At 36.0% G+C, this 20,307-nt stretch overlaps 1 protein-coding gene across 4 annotated transcripts in view; it reads left to right on the top strand.

Annotated features, from left to right (window-relative positions):
* Positions 1-4,056: 4,056 nt before the first annotated feature.
* Positions 4,057-20,307, top strand: part of EXOC2 (exocyst complex component 2) — a 150,860-nt gene continuing 134,609 nt past the window's right edge. For 3 of the 4 annotated variants that reach the window (XR_001602697.2, XM_016206378.2, XM_087820694.1), the window contains exons 1-3: positions 4,057-4,217; positions 8,449-8,625; positions 17,695-17,821. Coding sequence is in view for 3 of the 4 variants with exons in the window: in XM_016206378.2 (XP_016061864.1) it covers positions 4,100-4,217; positions 8,449-8,625; positions 17,695-17,821 (422 nt within the window). In the remaining variant the exon portion in view is untranslated. Of the gene's footprint in view, positions 4,218-6,030; positions 6,065-8,448; positions 8,626-17,694; positions 17,822-20,307 lie in introns of those variants that run through there. The other variant, XM_087820693.1, reaches the window with a different exon arrangement.

The raw sequence follows: 20,307 nt of genomic DNA, 5'->3' as shown, positions 1-20,307 counted from the left end.
AGCTGAGAATTTGATAAAGATTGCATTTTATTTGTAGATTGAATTGGGGAGTATTGCCATCTTAATATTATCTCCTATCCATGTCTTTCCATTTATTTAGATCGTCTTTAATTTCTTTCAACAGTGTTTTGTAGTTTTCAAAATACAAGTTTTGTACTTCCTTTGTAAAACTTATTTCTGAGTATTTTATTCTTTTTGATGGTATTGTGTACAAGCGTCTTTTAAATTTTGTTTGCCTGTGTATGTATGTGATACATCTCCCCTACCCCTGTCCTCTCCTTCTTTTTGTTCTGTTATAATTCCAGTGTTCCATTAATACCATGAAACATTCAGAAAACAGTTATTTGACCTCTTTCAGCAATCACGTGACATGCTTTTTGGTGTCAGTACTGTAACACAGGCATTGGGATATAGAATTGATTAAATCTCATGTGTCCTCAAAGAGGAGACACAAATGTGATATCTGAGGTTTAATACAACAAATATTAGAATGATGTAACGGAAGCATTGTAGAAGGAAGGATCAGGGAGACTTTGTTAGAAACAGTAACATTTAAGCTTGACCTCAAAATATTGGTAAGGATCTAACAAAACTGAAAAGACTTTCTGTTTAATTGAAACAAGATCAAGGAAATCATGAGGCATAAAAACACTTGGCTGTTCATAAGAGGTGAACAGGTTCATACGGTAGGTTTCAGATGACTAAGGGAAATGACTGAGGGCGAAATAGGAACTATAGAAGAATCTTGTTTTCATAGGTTTTAATAAAATGTTAAGAATTTTGTGGGCACTGGAGACCACTGAACAGTGTGTTGTCACGGGAGATTTTTTTAAATGAGGGGATGGTGTTGATGAGATCTGTATTTTGGAAAATTAACTCTGGTGTTTGCTGAGAGTGGATTGCAGTGGAGATTTAGTAGGGGCAGAAAAATCAGAACAGCGATTTTCAACCGGTGTGCTACAAGAATTTTTAAAACATGCAGTACCTGACTGTTTAGTCAGGGGCACCGACCTCTTTCCCCTTAGACTGTCAAATTGAAAAATGACAACAATAGCCACTTGCTGTGAATGAATCAAAATTATACCTATTTTTTGTTGTTGTTAGATCAGCAAAAAATATAATTTTGGTGTGTCACAGTATTCTAATTAGTTTATCTGTGCCATGAGATGAAAAAGGTTGAAAATTGCTGAGTTAGAAGTCTGTTTCAGTGTCCGGGCAGAGAAGATGAAGGTCTTAACTAGGGGAGCAACAATAGAATTGAGAGGAATAGTTGACTTTGGGTTCTGACCAGCAGATTCTGAGTATTCAGGGGATTCAGTAGGAAAGGAGGGGAGTCTAGATAACCTTGAGTTGTCTCGTTTGGTTTATTGGATGATAGTAATGTGTTTCTGGTTTTTCTCTTTTTGTTGTTGCTTTGCTGTTTTAATTTTATTAAATAAATCACATAGGTTTGAGTGCATCATTGGCCATGAGATTGAACTCAGTCCCTAGCCCCCTCCCTTTTTCCATAGGACATCAGGTTTATATCACATGGCTCAAAACCCCAACCCTCTGATCACAGGGTTGTTCTTTTGGTTTTGTCCAGCCATGATACTGAGTTGTCATGAATATTACATACCTATAATATTGAGGGCTTATGAGTAACAAAGACTCTCCTTGGATTTTTAGACTCCCTCCAGAAACCAGGGACAAAGTACAGTCACAATCTTTATTATACAGCATACTCCAAACTCACTTAGCTCTCTCCTCTGGCATCCATCTCCAAGTTTCCAGATTCTGTGTGTAATCTGTCATTATCTTGATAGTTGTAAAGTTTATAACTTCCTTTCCGTCTTCCTCTTCCTTCTCTGCTCCCCAAACACACATCTGCCTCTTTGCAGCCTTATGGCATTTGGTTAAACCAGTGATCAGTTCCTACATTGATAGGATGATATAAATCTTGTTTCTTTTGTCCCTTTTGAAGGTTTCAAGAGCCCTTATTTTTGGATTGATCCCTTTTCATGGGATCTGTTCTTTTAGGGATAAAAATGTTTTCCCTCTGCTGTTACTAAATTGGGATCAAAGTTGACAATACTCTGGAAGTTTTGTTTTTGTTTTTCTATTACCTGCTGTGTTAGTTTGCTAGGACTGCCATAGCAAAGTCCAAAAGACTGGTGGCTGAAACGAGAGAAATTTATTTTCTCATGATTCTGGAGGCTGGAAGTTCAAGGTCAAGGTGTCAGTAGGGGTGGTTCTATTTTAAAAAAATATATTTTTACAGATTTTTAGAGAGAGAGGAAGGGAGAGGGAGAAAGTGAAACATTGATGTGAGAGCACATCAATCAGCTGCCTCCTGCACGCCCCCTACTGGGGATTGAGCCTACAACCGGTGATGTGCCCTGACCGAGAATCCAACCAGCAACCTTTTCGTACCTGGGAAAGTGCTCAACCGAGCTGTAGGGCAGGGTTGGTTCCTTTTGGGACTTCTCTCCGTGGCTTGTAGATGGGTGTTTTTTCCTGTGTCCTCACATGGTCTTTCTGTGTGTATCTATGTCCTAATTTCCTCTTCTTATAAGGACATTAGTCACACTGAATTAGGTGCCCTCTATAAGACCTCATTTTACTTTAATCACCTCTTTAAAGGTCTAATCTTTAGCTACTGTCACATTCTGAAGTACCTGGGGTTAGGACTGCAACATGATTTTTTTGGAAGCGACACAATTCAGCTTGTATACCTGTCTTACCTGTTTCCTCTGGATCTTTTTGTTTATCTGATTTCCATCTCTCTTTCCATATTTCCCTTGACCATATTATAGTCTTCGGTTGTCCTTGTATGTTTTAGAGTTAGGCTGTGAGGAGCTGGTTGGTTTAGTTTGTGTAAAGGCAGTTTGCCTATAAGAGGCTTTGCCATCAGGTAATCTGACTGCAAGTAGCCCTTCCCTTTCTGGGGCGGACCCTTACATGTCAGGATCTTTGGTTCTTTTTTCCTAGGGTTCTTCAATTTCTCTAGAGAATAATATTCTAGTTATTAGGACAGGGTGTGGAGGGCGCTTATACACCTTGCTGACAGTGGTGATAAGTGCAGGGTCAGGAAGAGGCCTGAGGAGTTCCACAGTTTGCTTTGCACATTGACACTTAATTACCCCTATTTTGCTTGGTATCCCTGAGTACTGGTCCCTTGCTTTTTAGTTTCTTCAGGGACTAAACTAATTCCTGCCTGACTGCAGGGTAAGGGCAGGGGCTGGCGTGTCTGCTCCTCACTATACAGAGATAGCTAACTAGCAAGTTCCTTCTCTGTTCTGAACCTCACCCTCATCTTCTGGGGCATCTGAAGCCTTGAGCACTTAAGGAGTTCTGCAGTATTCATTAGTGGGGTTTTATTATTTATTAGTTGCCTATGTGCTTTCCTAGAATCATCCTATGTAATCTTAATTGTAACCTTCTGAAAGGTTCTGTTAGCTCCTTTTTACACACATGAAAACAGAGGTTTAGAACAGAATTAGTGAATGGGAGCAGCAGGACTTGAATACAGGTGTATTCGACTTCAGAAACTCATTTTCTCCAGTTCACACTTCTGCCTTAGTTTTGTACAATGTTCATATATTGATTTGAACATATTAAAAAAGAATTGCTATACTAAGTATAATACAAAAATAAAGTGAAATTCAGCACACCTATCGGAATATAAATATAATTTATTTTTTATGAATACAATGAATCAGAATATCTCCCTTAAACAACTTTGGGACTAGAACAGTTTCTAGCATGTATCTGGGATTCAGGTGTAGTCATGGAGACAAATGGTGACGTTAGGCTCTGTCTGTCATGGTGTTGAACATTCATAGAACTAAGGGCTTGGTTTTCTGTTATTTTTCTGATATTTTCTTCACAGGACTAGCTAGAGTGTTCTTAGTAAATTTAACATTCAGTAGATGTTGGCAGACAACTGAAAAATTCAGAATTTCATGTTTAAGAATACTTTTTATGTTTTGGTACCTAATATCTAGAATTCTTGTATTTTGAGTCAGTGCTTTATCTCTGTTGGCATTAATCCTTTTTTTATTTCTCTTTTAACAGATTCCCTTTGTAACTAGATCTCCACTTTGCTCAACAGAGCACAATGTCTCGTTCACGACAGCCCCCCCTTGTGACAGGCATCTCTCCAAATGAAGGGATACCATGGACCAAAGTCACGATTAGAGGGGAGAACCTGGGGACTGGCCCGGCTGACCTTGTAGGTAAGAGCAAGACTATGCTGTTATCCATGGCAAGTATATTTTTATGTTGGACAGTTGATGCAAGGTATATTATTTTGAAATAATGAAGGTGATAGAAAAATATTACTGTGGTCTGTACAGAATAATCTGAATAAAAATGAAAGAATTACTTGATTTTCTGATTTTTCTGTTAAAAATCATTATTTTATCAAATCTTGTCTATATTGTCTTTCACCAAGCCCTTCAGAAAGTTTCCCATAGCTGAGCTGTGCCTCCATTTCTTCCGCTTTGCTCTCCTGCTTAGGGTGCCTACATAGTCTCCCAGCTATTTTTGCCCTCTTTAGCTTTCCTTTCGTTGTACAACTGTCTGTATTCCTTCTCAGGTGCTCTGTGAATTATGCCTCTTCTGTTCCTTATTGCTCTTCAGATTAAGCCTAAACTCCATCTCCTGGTGATGTCACCACTAGGCTCTTACCCTCATTCCTCCTAAAAGAGTCCCTCCCATCGAGTGACCCGTAGATCTTACTTGTTTCCTTTTCTCTGCCGTGTGGTTGCTCCCTCGTGGTGGAGAGCACCACACTGATCTGAAATGCATGGCCTCTGCCTGCCGAGCCTGGGGACTTCAACCAAAAATCTTCAGACTCACTCTCACCCATGCTAATCTACCTTTTTATTTAGGCTCCCCTAATACTTACATATTTAGAGCAAACTAAGTTTTAGTTTTTAGGGTCAGTTTATATTTTTTAATTCTTTTAAGCTCAAGGATATGAATGACAGAATACTATGCATCCAGTTGATACAGCACAAATATTATTAGATGTTGGTTTGCATAGTGTGTTTCTCTCCCTCGGTAACATGGAAGCCTGTACTTTGACTTACTTAAACGTTGATGTTTGTCAGTGGTTCTCACTGTGGCTTTTCTTAATCTCTTTTAGGACTTAAAAAAAATGCTCTGGCCCACTAAGTCTTTTTTTTTTTTTTTTAAATATATCTTTATTGATTTCAGAGAGAGGAAAGGAGAGGGAGAGAGAGCGATGGAAACATCAATGATGAGTCATTGATTGGCTGCCTCCTGCACACCTCCTGCTGGGGATCGAGCCCGAAACCCAGGCATGTGCCCTGACCGGGAATCAAACCCTGATCGCCTGGATCCTAGGCTGATGCTCTACCACTGAGCCACGCCCTGTGGGCCCACTAAGTCTTTTTAAAAAAAATACAAATGAGTGTTAGATACAGCCAGGGAAGAGAGCAAATTAGAAATATAATTGTATGGTCAGTTAAGATTATTTTCCTCTGAACTCTGTGTGAGGTTATACTGATCCATTGAGAATTAGAAAGGGAGAGACTCTAGTATATGCTACTGAATATACATTCTCATTTCCCAAATACATTTATCTGGATTCAGACATTCTCTTGACTCTTTTCTTAGTTTGGTAAAGTACTGGAGATTATGAGTTGGAACTTGTTTTTCTTGCATTATAGCTGCTGATCGACGGATTGTTTTCGGCCATTCAGAAACCCCTTTGAAAAGAGAAAGTGAACTGAAGCTCCACATTATGTTTATCAATAACTTAATTTTACACTTCCCAGCTAATTCTTTTTGCTAGTGTTTAAATATGGCTCACTTTATATTGTTTCTCTAGTTACAATTTTTGAGTCTTCAGTAAATAAAAGTTAAGTTTAATCTTATGAAGATAGTCTTATCTAATCCCATCTTGATTTTTGATATAACTCATTTCAGAATTTTCTTTATCCAAAGTGGAAAAATCCCCGGAATGTATGGAAAGAATCCATACAGATGGAGGTTATGTCCCACATTTTAATTGGCAGTCATTGTGAGCTCCTAAACATGAAGGTTTCTAGTCTATGTAAGTTATAATCTTGCTTTAGCTTCAGGCAGTGCTATTCTTATTTGACTAAATGTGTATTACTTTTATAAACCTTGGTAGTTCAGCTTTCAACCTGCCTATGCATTGCCAAGAAACCATTTTTTAAAAAAGCAAACTTAACCTACTAAATTGTTTAAGTGTTTTTAACTCAGATGATATCTACACTAGCCAAGTAAAACACTATAAGAACACTTTATTTGGAATTCTACAAGTGACTTAAAAAAAAGATGTTATTATATTTCACAAAGCAGATTTCTTAGCTTTCAGTAACTTAGCAAAAGTGTGCTTAAGAACTAGGTCTTATGATCTTATTGAATTCTCATGACATTTAAAATGATCCATTTGAATCTATGTTTAAAATTATATGGTGATTATTAATTTTTTTAGTTAAAATGCAGGATACACATTAAATCAGAGGAACACTGTTAGCAGGTATGGCCAAATGAATCTACTCTTGTTCTGGGGAGTATTTTTTCAACATGTACCATTACGGATATCTATTCATGTTTGCTCGTTTTAACATGTTTTTAAGACTTCATGTCTCTGTAGCTGGTAGCTGTTCCCATTCCTCAGTTTTAATCATAAGATAGTTCTCTAGCAGGGAACTCACTTTAGGAATGACTTCACAGTCAGCTGACATTTGTTGTTGAGTTTTTCTCCTTTCTGAAGTTAGTTAATATTTAAAATCACAAGAACCTTTTTGATGTAGTAAAATTAAAAAATACTAAGTTATGTATTGACCTGAGTGATATAAAAATGCCTACCATCTGTAATTAAACAGTTTGTAAATTAAAACATTTCCCATTCATTTAAAAAATCACAGACTGATATATGTATGCATAAAAATTATTTGAGCAAACATGCGTTGAAGTGTTTCACAAGTACTTATCTTGGAGATGGAAAGGAGTTCCAGAGATGCTTTCAGTCTCTTAAATTGTTTAAATTTTTTGTAACAAAAATTGATTATCAGAAAAGATATCTAAGACATTCCCATTTTGAAAAAAAAAATTGAATTACGAATACATTTAAAAATGTGTGAATGTTATTACACATTTTAAAAAAACAACAGAAAACTTGATCTTAAAAGAATCTTTAAGTGCTTTATTAGTAAAACAAAATTTCAAACATGAATAAATAATAGATGTTTTAGGGAAATCTCTAAAATTCATTATTTCAATAAATGTCTTAAAAATGTAGTCGTTTTTATTCCTTCATTGTTAATATAACATTCTTACTTAATAGTGCTTTAAGTTGTAACAGAGCATGAATCCCTCCCAATGTTTTTTCAACCAAATTAGGCAGGTGTTCCTGGAAAAAAAATTATATTTGCCAAAACTTGACTGCTGAGCAGTATACACAGTTATATAGTGAGAAAGGAAAGTGTGGATTGGCTGGGTCTTCACCATACTTTGAGTTATTTTCTCCATAAATATTTATTATATTGGTACCTGTTCTGTGGAAATGGGAAGTAGAGAGGAAATCAGTTAGTAGACTAGTGGCAAGTTCTCTCGGTGTTCCACCTGGGGCCATGTCTTCCTCACTGAAATCTTCCAGTGCCTCCCTGTTTGGTTACTGCCTAAACTGTAATTTGTACGGAATCAGGGCCTGAGCTGCCAGGCATGAGCTGACTTTTCGGAGTGCCAGTTTATTGTGAAAGCAGAATGTAACGTTGTGACAGTATCATTAGGGAAGCACTGAGGCAGCATGAACTGTCTTTAGAGGAATAATAAGCAGATATGAAAAATGAAATAGTAAATCAGTAATGCCTGAGAACACTTACTGGATTTACCAGACTCCAGGCTATGCTTAAAGTAAAGTATCTACTTTATTTAGTTCATTCTGTTACACCATGTATAATTGAACACTAGTAAAAGTTATGCAGGTTATTTTCAGGAAGGTGTATAAATGTTTTTAGAGAATGATATATACATTTACCCTTTAGAATTTTATATCAGTATCTTAGATTTCTAATAATAACAGTAAATTCCCTTCTACTACCCATGAAAGCAATTTAAGATTCTCATAGTCTAAGTGATCTAGAATGCCTACACATTATTATTATGGGCATTATTATCTAATTCCATTGATATTTGAAGAAACTTAAATATAATCTAAAAGAAGTCTTAAATGTTAGCGTAAAAGATTAGACAAAAATCAGTAGAGACTGGTATATTTGCAAATAATATTGGGTGTATACAATAATAAAAATAATTATTGAACCTTGTTATTGCTTTATTTGTTTTTCAGTTCTTGAAAAGGCCTGTGTTACTAAGAGAAAGCAAAATTGTTTTCAATGTAATAGACATGATGAGCTCTTACAGTTGTTCTTTTGAACTTTGTTATATGCATGCTTTTATTTTCAGGTTTGACAATTTGTGGACATAACTGCCTCCTGACAGCAGAATGGATGTCTGCAAGTAAAATAGTATGTCGAGTGGGACAAGCCAAAAATGACAAAGGAGACATAATTGTTACAACCAAGTCAGGTGGCAAAGGAACCTCAACAGTCTCTTTCAAGCTACTCAAACCTGAAAAAATAGGTATTACCTTTCATCATGTTATTCTGAAGATGAAAATTTAAATGGGTTTTGTCTTTTAAAATTTAGAACTGGTAGATTAGTCTAAAATTTACCTACTGTTATATCTCACTAACTTAGATTCTGTTTATGTTTATTTTGACAGGAATGATATATTGGTTAAAACTTGTATTACTTTTGAAAAGGCACCAAAGGGTGATGATCCTGACAGAACTGTCATTATAAATTCTTTATAAAATCTTTTCATTTAACATTTTCATGTGACAGTTTTAGTTCCTTGCTCTTGAATACATTTTTTGAATATATTTTTTTTTCTTCTGTTATATGGTTAAGATTTGAGGTGCAATGTCCTCCTGATTTTGCCAAATTAGCAATGATATTATCTAAATAACTGCTCTTTTCTTCCTTTTTCTCCATCCTTTCAGTTCTGGACAAAGTGTTGCTTTACCTGGAGGTGCTTTATTTCTTCAAACTAAAAATAACTCTTTATTGTACCCCATAGCACTTTACATGTTACATTTTTATATAGTTAACACCTGCTTTCTCATATTAGAGTGATTAAGAACATGGTCTGAGGACCCAAACTGACTATTAATCTGGTCTCTAGCACTACACACTGGAACTTGAATGCCTACTTTGTTTGTGGGTAAAAGTGGAGTAATCATATTACCTACCTTACAGGATTAAATGAGTTAAAAGATACATGTAAAGTGCTTAACATAGCCCCTTACACAAAGTAAGTGTTCAATAAATTAATAATTTTTCTTTTTTTAAATTAAATTTATTGGGGTGACATTAGTTAATAACATTTTATAACTTTCAAGTGTATAATTCTGTAGTACATCATCTGTATGTTGTACTTACTGTGTGCTCACCACCCAAAGTCTAGTCTCCTGTCACCATATATTTGACTTCTTTTACTCTCTTAAGCCTCTCCCCCATATCCCTTCCCCTCAGGTAACCACCGTACTGTTGCTTGTGTCTATGAGTTTGTTTTGTTTGTTCATTTGTTGCTTCCTTTTTTATCTCCCACATGAGAGTAGTATTCTATTGTATGTATGAACCACATCATCTATATTCAGTCATCCGTCAAAGGACACTTGGGTAGTTTCCACATCTTGGCTGCGCTGTATAATGCCCCAGTGAACATAGGGGCACATATATCTTTATGCATAAATGCTTTCAAATTATTAGGGTAGATGCCTAGAATAGGGGTTGCTGGGCCATATGCTAGTTCTATTCTTAATTTTTTGAGGAACCTCCATACTGTTTTTCATAGTGGTGAGAGCATGGATAGATCTTGAGAATATCATGCTAAATGAAACAAGTTAGAAAAAGTTAAGAACAATATGATTTCACTCATATGTGGGATATAAAACTGAAAGCAACAAATGAACAAACAAGAAAAATGAACAAACAGAAACAGACACAGAGAGCAGTATGGTAGTTACCAGAGGGCAGGGGGTTGAGGGGGACCATAAAGGGTAAAGGGGTCAAATATATGGTGATGGAAGAAGATATGACTTTGGGTGGTGAGCACACAATGCAATGTACAGATAGATCATTTATCATAGACTTGTATACTTGAAACCTATGTAATTTTATCAACTAATGTCACCCCAATAAATTTAATTTAAAAAAAAGAATTAAAAAACAGAAAAAAATTTCTTACCAGCACTGTATGAGGGTTCCCTTTTCTCCACATCCTCTTTAACACTTGTTATTTCTTATTTTATTGATAATCATTCCAACAGGTGTGAGGTTATCTCATTGCGGTTTTGATTTACGTTTCCCTTATAGCTAGTGAAATTGAGCATCTTTTCAGATATCTGTTGACCATTTATTCCTGTCTTTTTGGGAAAAGAGTCAATTCAGGTCCTCTGCCCATTTTTTAATGGGAACAATTGTTTTCTTGTTGAGTTGTATGATTTTTAAAATATATTTTGCATATTAGCCCCTTATTGGAGGTGTCCTTTGCAAATATTTTCTCACATTCAGTTGGTTGCCTTTTTGTTTTGTTGTCAGTTTCTTTTGTGTGCAGAAGCTTTTTAGTTTGATGTAGCCCCATTCATTTATTTTTCTTTTTACTTCCTTTGCCCTTGGGGTCAAATTCATAAAATCCTTTTTGAGACCAAAGTCCATAAGGCTAGTACCTATCTTTGACTGTTTCAGGTCTTATACTTATGTATTTGATCTGTTTTGTGTTACTTTTTGTATAAAGTAGCAGTGTTACATAGCAGTCTAGTTTCATTCTTTTGCATGTTGTTTTCTAATTTTCCCAACACCATTTGTTGAAGAGTATTCCTTTTCTCCATTATATGTTTATGGCTTCTTTGTTGAAAATTAGTTGCCCAAAGATATGGGTTTATTTCTGGGCTCTCAGTTTTGTTCCATTGGTTCATGGATGTGTTTTTTGGCAAATACCATGCTTTTTGATTATTTTAGCTTTGTAGTATCATTTGAAATCAGGGAGTATGATACTTCCAGCTTTGTTCTTTTTCCTCAGGGTTGCTTTGGCTACTCAGGGTTTTCTGTGGTTCTATAAAAACTTAGGGATTTTTAATTCTATTTCTTTGAAAAATGCCATTGGGATTTTGATGGGGATTGCATTAAAATTTGTATATTGCTTTAGGTGATATGGCCATTTTAACTATGTTAATTCTTTTAGTTCATGAATATGGAATATCTTTCCATTTCTTCATGTTGTCTTCAGTTTCTTTCAACAATGCCTGGTCGTTTTCAGTGTATACGTCCTTCATATCCTTTGTTAAGTTTATTCGTAGATATTTTATTCTTTTTGTTGCATTTGCAAATGGAATTGTCGTCGTTTTTTTTTTTTCTTCCTGAAATTTAATATTTGTATATAGGAATGCAATGACTTTTTTATAATGATCCTGTGTCCTGCAACTTTACTGTACTTGTTTATTGTTTCTAATAGTTTTTTGGTGACATCTTTAGGGTTTTAATTAGAAAGAATTACATCATCTGCAAAATGTGACAATTTTACTTCTTCCTTCCCAATTTGGATGACTTTTCTTTCTTTCTCTTACTTGATTGATCTGGTGAGGTACAACCAGTATTATGTGGTGAAAGTGAACATCCTTGTCTTGTTCCTGATCTTAGAGGAAAAGCTTTTAGTTTTTTACCATTGAGTATATTAGCTGAGGGTTTATCATATATGGTCTTTATATGTTTAGGGAATTTCTTCTATACTCATTTTGTTGAGTAAAGTTTTATTAATCATAAATGAATGTTGCATCTTGTCAAATACCTTTCTGTGTTTTTGATAAGGTTGTATGATTTTTGTCTCTTACTTTGTTAATGTGGTGTATCACATTCATCGACTTGTATATGTTGAGCCATCTTTGCGCCCCTGGACTGAATCCCAGTTGATTGTGATGTATTATCTTTTTAATGGATTGTTGTATTCAATTTGCTAGTAATGGTTTAGGATTTTTGCATCTATGTTCATCAGAGATATTTGCCTATAATTTTTGTGTGTGTGTGTTATCCTTACCTGGTTTTGGTATCAGAGTAATGTTGGCCTCATAAAATGAGTTAGAAAGTTTTGCCTCTTTTTTAATATTTTGGAAGTGTGAGAAGGATAGGTGTTAAATTTTCTTTGAATGTTTGGTAGAACTCCCTGAAGCCATCTGGTCCTGGACTATTACTTTTTGGAAAGTTTTTAATGACTTTCAGTTTCCTTACTGTGGATTATTTATATTTTCCAATTCTTCGTGGTTCTATCTAGGAAGGTCATACATTTCTAAGAACTTGTCTCTTCTAGGTCATTGAATTTGGTGCTGTATAGCCTTTCGTAGTGTTCTTGTACCTTCTCTTTCATTTCTGATTTTATTTTTTATTTTTTCCTTAGTGAATCTAGCCAGAAGTTTGTCAATTTTATTAATCTTTTCAAATATCCAGCTCTTTGCTGCATTAATTTTTGTATTGTCTTTTTGTTCTCTATTTCATTCATTTCTGCTCTAATTTTTATTATTATTTTTTTCTTCTAGTGACTTTGGGCTTCGCTTTTTTCCCCCCTCCGTAGTTTTTAAAAAATTAAAAAAAAAAAAAAAATAAATCTTTATTGATTTCACAGAGAGGAAGGGAGAGGGAGAGAGATAAAAACATCAATGATGAGAGAGTCGTCATTGATTGGCTGCCTCCTGCACACCCCCTGCTGGGGATCGAGCCCTCAACCTCGGCTTGTGCCCTGACTGGGCATCGAACCATGATCTCCTGGATCCTAGGTTGATGCTCAACCCTGAGCCAAGCTAGGCCGGGCCCCCTCCCTAGTTCTTTACAGTGAAATGTTAGGTTGTTTGTTTGAGATTTTTCTTGTTTCTTGAAGTAGGCCTGTAATGATGTAAATTTCTCTCTCATTACCACTTTGGCTCAAAAATTTATATATATATTGTATTGTCATTTTCATTTGTCTTTACGTATCTTTTCATCTCTTATTTCATCTTTGACCGAGGCATTGTTTAGTAGCATGTTGTTTTATCTCTACACATCATCTATTTTCTTTTTGCAGTTGATTTCCAGTTTCAAAGCATTGTGTTCAGAAAATATACTTGGTATGTTGTCAGTCTTCTTAAATTTGTTGAGGCTAGTTTTATGCTCCAACATATGGTTTGTCCTTGAGAATGTTGCAAATGCACTAGAGAAGAGTATATATTCTGGTGTTCTTGGATGAAGAGCTTTGTAAACATCAACTATGTCCACTTGGTATAGTGTGTCATGTAAGGCTGATATTTCCTTATTGATTTTCTGTTATGATATATATCTGTTGCTGTCAATGAGGTATTTAGGTACCCTACTACCATTGTGTTTTTGTCGATTTCTACCCTTAACTCTGTTAGTAGTTATTTTATATACAGGGTGGGGCAAAAGTAGGTTTACAGTTGTTCGTATGGAAAATAATAAATAATAATACAAGAATAAACTTTGTGTTTCATGTACTCACAGTTGCAAACCTACAAGCCCCACCTTGTATTTTAGTGCTCCAAGGTTGGGTGCATGTGTTATAATGTGTTATATCTTCTTGATGGATTGTCTTTATCATTGTAAAATGATTTTTTTCTCTTTTTACCTTTTTTTTCTTGAAATCTACTTTGCCTGATATAATTACGGCTACACCTACTTTTCTATGGATGCCATTTGCTTGGAGTATAATTTTCCACCTCTTTGCTTTGAGTCTGTGTTTGTGTTTGCAATTGAGCTGCTTCTCCTGAAGGTAGCATAAAGTTAATTTCGGTTTTTGATCCATCCCACAGCCCTGTGTCTTTTAATTGGTGAATTAAGTCTATTTACATTTATGGTGATTATTGATATGTGAGGATTTTCTGCAGCCACTTGATCTGTTTCCTGGTAGCTGTGTCTCCATTTTTGTTGTTGTTGGTTTGTTTTTTCCCTTGTCTTTCTGTTTATTTCAGTTTGGTGGCATCCTATGATTTTTCCCACTCCGTTTTCTCCTTTTTTATGCATGTGTCTCATTTCTAGATTTCTTTTCTGTGGTTACCATTAGGTTTATACAAAAAAAGTTTCCTGTGTGCAAGAAACTCTGGTTGCATCTTATCCCTGGTTGCATCTTATCTCTATTTACCTGTGCAAGTTCAGTCCCCACCCCCCTTTTATGTTTTTGTTGTACAAATTATCCCTGTTCATTGACTTCCCAATAGCAGTAGCTGTTGTCTTTTTCTTTTAATGTTTTTACCTCTTTTTAACCTTTGTGTTATATTTCAGTGTTTAATACCCTATTCTGAACAAGGGTTGAAATTTCCTGCATCTGTTAGTATCTTGCTCATAGTTTTGTATCCTTATGTCTTTTTGTTTCAAGTAGAAGATTACCTTTCAGCATTCTTGTAATGCAGAGCTTGTGGTGGTAAGTTTCCTCAGTTTCTGTATGTCTGGAAAACCCTTTATTTTTTTTCTTCATTTCTAAAGCTGGATTATTTTTTTGGATATGATTTCTTGCTTTGAATATTTGATTCCTCTTTGTCCTACCTTTAGGGTTTCTGCTGAAAAATCTGATAATAATCGAATGGGATTTTCTTATAGGTTACCATCTTCTTTTCCCTTACTGTCATGGGAAGTCTTCCTTGTTAATTTTTAACAGTTTTAATATAATGTGCCTTGGAGTAGGCATTTTTGGATAGAGATAATTAGGTGTTCTGTTAGCTGTTTGGATTTGGGGATCCAGTTCTTTCCATAGGGAAATTCTCATGGATTATTTGTTTGAATAGACTCTGGTCTCTCTCCTGCTTCTCCTTCTGGTGTTCTCCTTATTCTTACTATGCTGTTTCTAGTGGTGTCAGATAGTTCTTGTAGATTTCTTTCAGGTTTTTTTTTTTACTCTCGAGTTTCTCTCTTCTAACACCTGACTCATTTCTGGGTTACTATTTCCTGTATCAATAATTCACTCCTCTATCTGGTCAGCTCTGTTGCCTAAGCTTGCTAGTTCATTATTCATTGTTTTTATAGATTTCTTCATCTACAGAATTTCTGTTTCATTCCTTTTTAGTTTCAGTCTCTTTGGTGAAGTACTCCTTTTGTTTGTTGATTTTATTTCTGAGATCATTGAATTGCTTTTCTGAGTTTTCTTGTGTCACTCTGAGTTCTTTTAGAACTGCAGTCTTGAATTCTGTTATTTAAATCACAGTATTTCATGTCTTAAGTTTATTTTCTAGAGATTTTTACTTTCTTTCTGAGCTTCCTTGGTTATTCATTGTGCTTGATGGGTTATTTCTCTGCCTGTGCATTTGTAGGAATGAAAACTTTTTAAAAAAGTATTTTTGACATTTCACTGTTTAGCAGGTTGATAAGTGGATGTCTTTTGTTTTACAGTAGGTGGTGCTAAAGCTCCAGTTTTTATTTTCTCTTATGCACTGCTGGGGCTTCTGGGATCTTTGAGCAACAGTACAGCCTGTCCTTGGAATATTCCTGGTATTTCCTAAGGAGGTGGGTGATCCTGCCCAGCCTAAGTCTTGGGGCACCACCCTTGAAAATTCACAGTGGTTGGCTGTGGTTCTTCTCATTGTTCTCAGTGCTGCTTTCAGCAGCCAGAAGCTTTCAGGCAAGCTGCTTTGAGTTGACCCAGCTGCCTCTACCAGGTTGCGTGGAGATGGGTGCAAAAGGGTTTGGTGGGGGAAGTGGTTTCGTGAGTGTGAGGTTCTGCTCTTCCTCGTGTATTTAGCTACAACGAGTACAGATCACTTAGGCTGGAAGTTTTTTTCTGTCCTTTTGCGATCTTCCAAGTGAGAATTTTCTGCCTGCCAGGCCACAGGTGTGGGTGGTTCCCACATCTGCTGAATCCTTTGTCCAGTGAAGGCTGGTTGTGGAGCTCTTTGACTGCTCTCTTCTCTGCCCCGACCCAGGGCCTAGCCTCATTGTGTGTCAGCCACTGAGGCCCCGTTGCTGTTTCTGCCCTTCTAGTTTGTCCAGTGGTGATTACACTTCACCCCTTCACTGTTACGGAGCCTCTGCAGGTAGTCTCCCCACAGCTTCCCTTTCTGTCTTGTCCCCTCCCTCTCCTGTCTCCATTGCTAGCTGAGATGCGCCCTCCTTCAGATGTTTCAGTGCAGGACGTGTTTCTGTGTCAGCAGGGAACCCTTTGTTGAATTATAACTGTCCAGCTTGTAACTTTAAGGGAAAAGACCTGGAGGTCCTGTCTTAACTGCTCTGCTGCTAACCAATAGTTTTTATTTTTCTCATAGTAATTTCTGAGCATGGCCACCCTCCCTCTTAAAATAAGAATAATGTCAGATTCATCTTTTTGGTTCTATAATGTCTTGCACATGATCAGTTCTTGATTAATATTCGTATAATGTAGGAATATCAGAGGTGCACTGAAACCCAGACTGTACTTCTCTCTGGTATAGAAAAGTAAATGATTTCACAAATTGTTTTTGCTTTCTGTCTTAGAGTATAGAGCTTTTCTACAGCATTATCTTCCTTAAATTCCTAGATTTTTTTTTATAAATAGAAATTTAAGGAATTCAAGGGAAAATTGAAAATGGAACTTACATATGTACATATTATATGTGTATGCATACATGTGTAAGTATGTATACAATATCACTGTTTTTATGTACTCATTTTTATATTACACCTTTAAAAACTGAACTATGCAATTAAATAAGGAACTTGTTTTATGTTTTCTGGAGGAACTTAAAACATTTTGACAGAATCCAGCATTATTTCATGCCATATTTATACAGCAGATAAAGACAACGTATTTGGAAAGTATTTTATTCTGACCTCTTCCCTGCCAGGGCCTAGCACAGTGTAGGCTCAATAAAGGCTTATCTAACTGAACTTAGAACTATCTGGACTTAAGCATAACCCCTCACAGAGTCTCCTTCCTGTTGTATCATTGAAGAAATGTGAGTGCTGATAAAATTAGTGGATCACAAAGGATCATGCATCTAGAAGTTGCCTGGGATCAAATATCCTTCCTTCATGAAGCCTTCCCAGTCCCCAGCCCCTCCTCTCTGCTCACTGGTACTTTGCCCATTTTCTCTTGCAGCCCAGATCATAAGAGAGTAAACTGTTAAGTTATATGCCAAGATGAGTGACAAGGAGCCCCAAAGAGGATGTGGTGCTGTTTTCAGAGGTCATATTTTTTTCATAGGAACTACCGAGTCATTTTTCCTGAATCTGAGTCAGTCCCATTATATAAGCTATGCATTCCTTGGAAGGTGTTTGGTATCTTTATATAAGGAATTGTTGGATATTTTATTGAATTTACCAAATTAATTGTAATTTTTTGGTAAAATACATTTGTTTTAGCAGAAATTTTTATTAGAGGCTTAATTTGTTTTCTCTATTGAGTAATGTTCAATGAAACCATGAGCCAAAAGGTATTATTTTTGTCTTCTTAAAAGTAGATTTTTAGTGTGTTTAATTAAGCCACCAGGCATTAAAAAAAATTTAGAGTCTTTGTGTCCTCAAATTTCTTAAAAATTACCTTAGCATGCATTTAGATCCTTAAAAAATAAAGCAATTTGCAAAACTTAGAAAGTTCCTGGAGGTGTCTGTATCTTACTAAGGATGTGCTCCTTGTTTTGGTAGGTATTTTGGACCAGTCTGCTGTGTGGGTTGATGAAATGAATTATTATGATATGCGTACTGACAGGAATAAAGGAATTCCTCCCTTGTCCTTACGTCCTGCTAACCCACTTGGCATTGAGATTGAAAAGTAAGTACCATTTTTCCTTCAGTTTCCTTTATTTTCAGTTGATAAAAAGTTTTATATATTTAGAGAGTCAAACTCTGGAAACATCAGGGAAGCACGATTTAAGACACCTTCATTGTTGGGAGACTAGTGTTATTTCTGAAATCTCATCAGTTTTGCTGCCAATTAATGTTTCCATTAATTAAAACTTTGGGCGAAAACTACTTACCTTTTTAGTTTTTTGAATTTACATTTCGCGAAGAAAACTATCTTGAAATTTTTAATAACTAATTCTTTAAAAAATCAAAGTATAGTTGACATACAGTATTATATTAGTTTTAGGTGTACAACAGTGATTTAATATCTATATATACCTCATAAAGTGATCACCATGGCAAGTCTGGTAACCTTCTGTCACCATACAACATTATTACGATGCTCCCTATGCTGTGCATTACATCCCTTTGATTTATTTATTTTATAACTGGAAATTTGTATCTCTCAATCCCTTCATGTTTTCTGCCCATACCCTGTCTCCTCTCCCATCTGGCAACCATCAGTTAGTGCTCTGTATCTGTATGTCTGTTTCTGTTTTGTTTATTTTGTTTTTAGATTCCACACATAGGTGAAATCATATGGTATTTGTCTTTCTCTGACTTTTTTCACTTGGCATAATACCCTCTAGGTCCATCCATGTTGTCACAAGTGGCAAGACTCATTCTTTTTTTATAGCTGAGTAATATTCCATTTTTTTAATCCTCACCCGGGAATATGTTTATCGATTTTAGACAGAGAGGAAGGGGAGAGAGAAGAGAGAGAGAACATTAATGTGAGGAAGATTGGTTGCCTCTTTTACGCACCCTAACTGGATTAGAATCCACAACCTTTTAGTGTATGGGTCAATGCTCCAGCCAGCTGAGCACCTGGCTAGGACTCCATTGTATCTCTATCATCTATCATCTATCTATCATCTATCTATCATCTATATCTATCTATCTATCTATCTATCTATCTATCTATCTATCTATCTATCTATCATCATCATCTATCTATCATCTATCTATCTATCATCTGTCTATCATCCATCTATCTATCTATCTATCTATCTATCTATCTATCTATCTATCTATCTATCTATCTATCTATCATCATCATCTATCTAATCATATCTCCTTTATCCACTTGTCTATTGATGGACACCTAGGTTACTCTTATATCTTGGCTATTGTCAGTAACACTGCAATAAACAAAGGGATGCATATACCCCATTTCATAGTGGCTGCGCCAATTTACAGTTCCACAGCACTTGTTATTTGAATAACTAGTATTTATTTATTTTTTTTAATTGTACATTTCTTGGAGTCATTTACACTCTTTATTTTATTATTTTTTAAAATATATCTTTATTGATTTCAGAGAGAGGAAAGGAGAGGGAGAGAGAGAGACAGAAACACTAATGATGAGTCATTGATCGAGCCCACCACCTGGGCATGTGCCCTGACCAGGAATCGAATCCCGATCGCCTGGATCCTAGGTCGACGCTCAGCCACTGAGCCACGCCCGGCCAGGCTGAATAACTAGTATTTTTAATGATAAGAGAATGAATGCATTTTCTGGAGTTCATAAGTTTAAATAGTTAGATGGTACTTGAGTATTTATTTCAAGTATGAAATAAAAAAGGATTTTACATGTGCTTCGTATTTTGGGGAAAAATTTAGAGTAATTAGGCCCAATGTAGTCTTTCATTTTATTTAAAACCCTTGCCTAGCCTGGCCGGGCGTGGCTCAGGGTTGAGCGTTGACCTAGGATCCAGGCGATCGGGGTTTGATTCCCAGTCGGGGCACATGTTTGGGTTGCGGGCTCGAGGGAGCTGATCGGTGACTCTCTCATCATTGATGTTTCTATCTCTCCTTCCCCTTTCCTCTCTCTGAAATCAATAAAGATATATTAAAAAAACCAAACAAACCCTTGCCTATAATTCATACTTAATTTAGACTTACTTTACTAGAATTGTGGCAGGTGATATCTTTCAAGATGCCTTGTAATCAAATCTAGAATTTTCTTAGATCCTAGAACAATGTTGTAAGTAACTTTTATAATTAATACCTTTATCCTTGCATCTTACGTAATCAGTTCTTCTAATACCTTAATTGTCTTATTTTCTGGTCTTAGTGATTCTGCTTATGTAGTGATGTATAGTATGTTTCTTTATAAACATTTACTGAAGATGACAGATTCGTTCTGTTAACACTTTTTAAATTAAAAAAAACAAAACATGTCTATTTCAGAGAGGAAGGCAGAAGGGAAAGAGAGAGAGAAAAACATCAATGATGAGAATTATTGATTGGTTGCCTCCTGCATGTCCCCCACTGGGGGTCAAGCCTGCAGGCCAGGCATGTGCCCTAACCGGGAATCGAACTGGGATCTCCTAGATGGTAGGTCAGTGCTCAAATGGTGAGCTGCTCAACCACTGAGCCACGCTGGCTGGGCTTAACTTTTTTTTTTTTTTT

The sequence above is a fragment of the Miniopterus natalensis genome, chromosome 9 (assembly GCF_054644295.1).
Source record: "Miniopterus natalensis isolate mMinNat1 chromosome 9, mMinNat1.hap1, whole genome shotgun sequence".
NCBI lineage: Eukaryota > Metazoa > Chordata > Mammalia > Chiroptera > Miniopteridae > Miniopterus > Miniopterus natalensis.
This window is presented reverse-complemented; position numbering and strand designations above follow the sequence as displayed.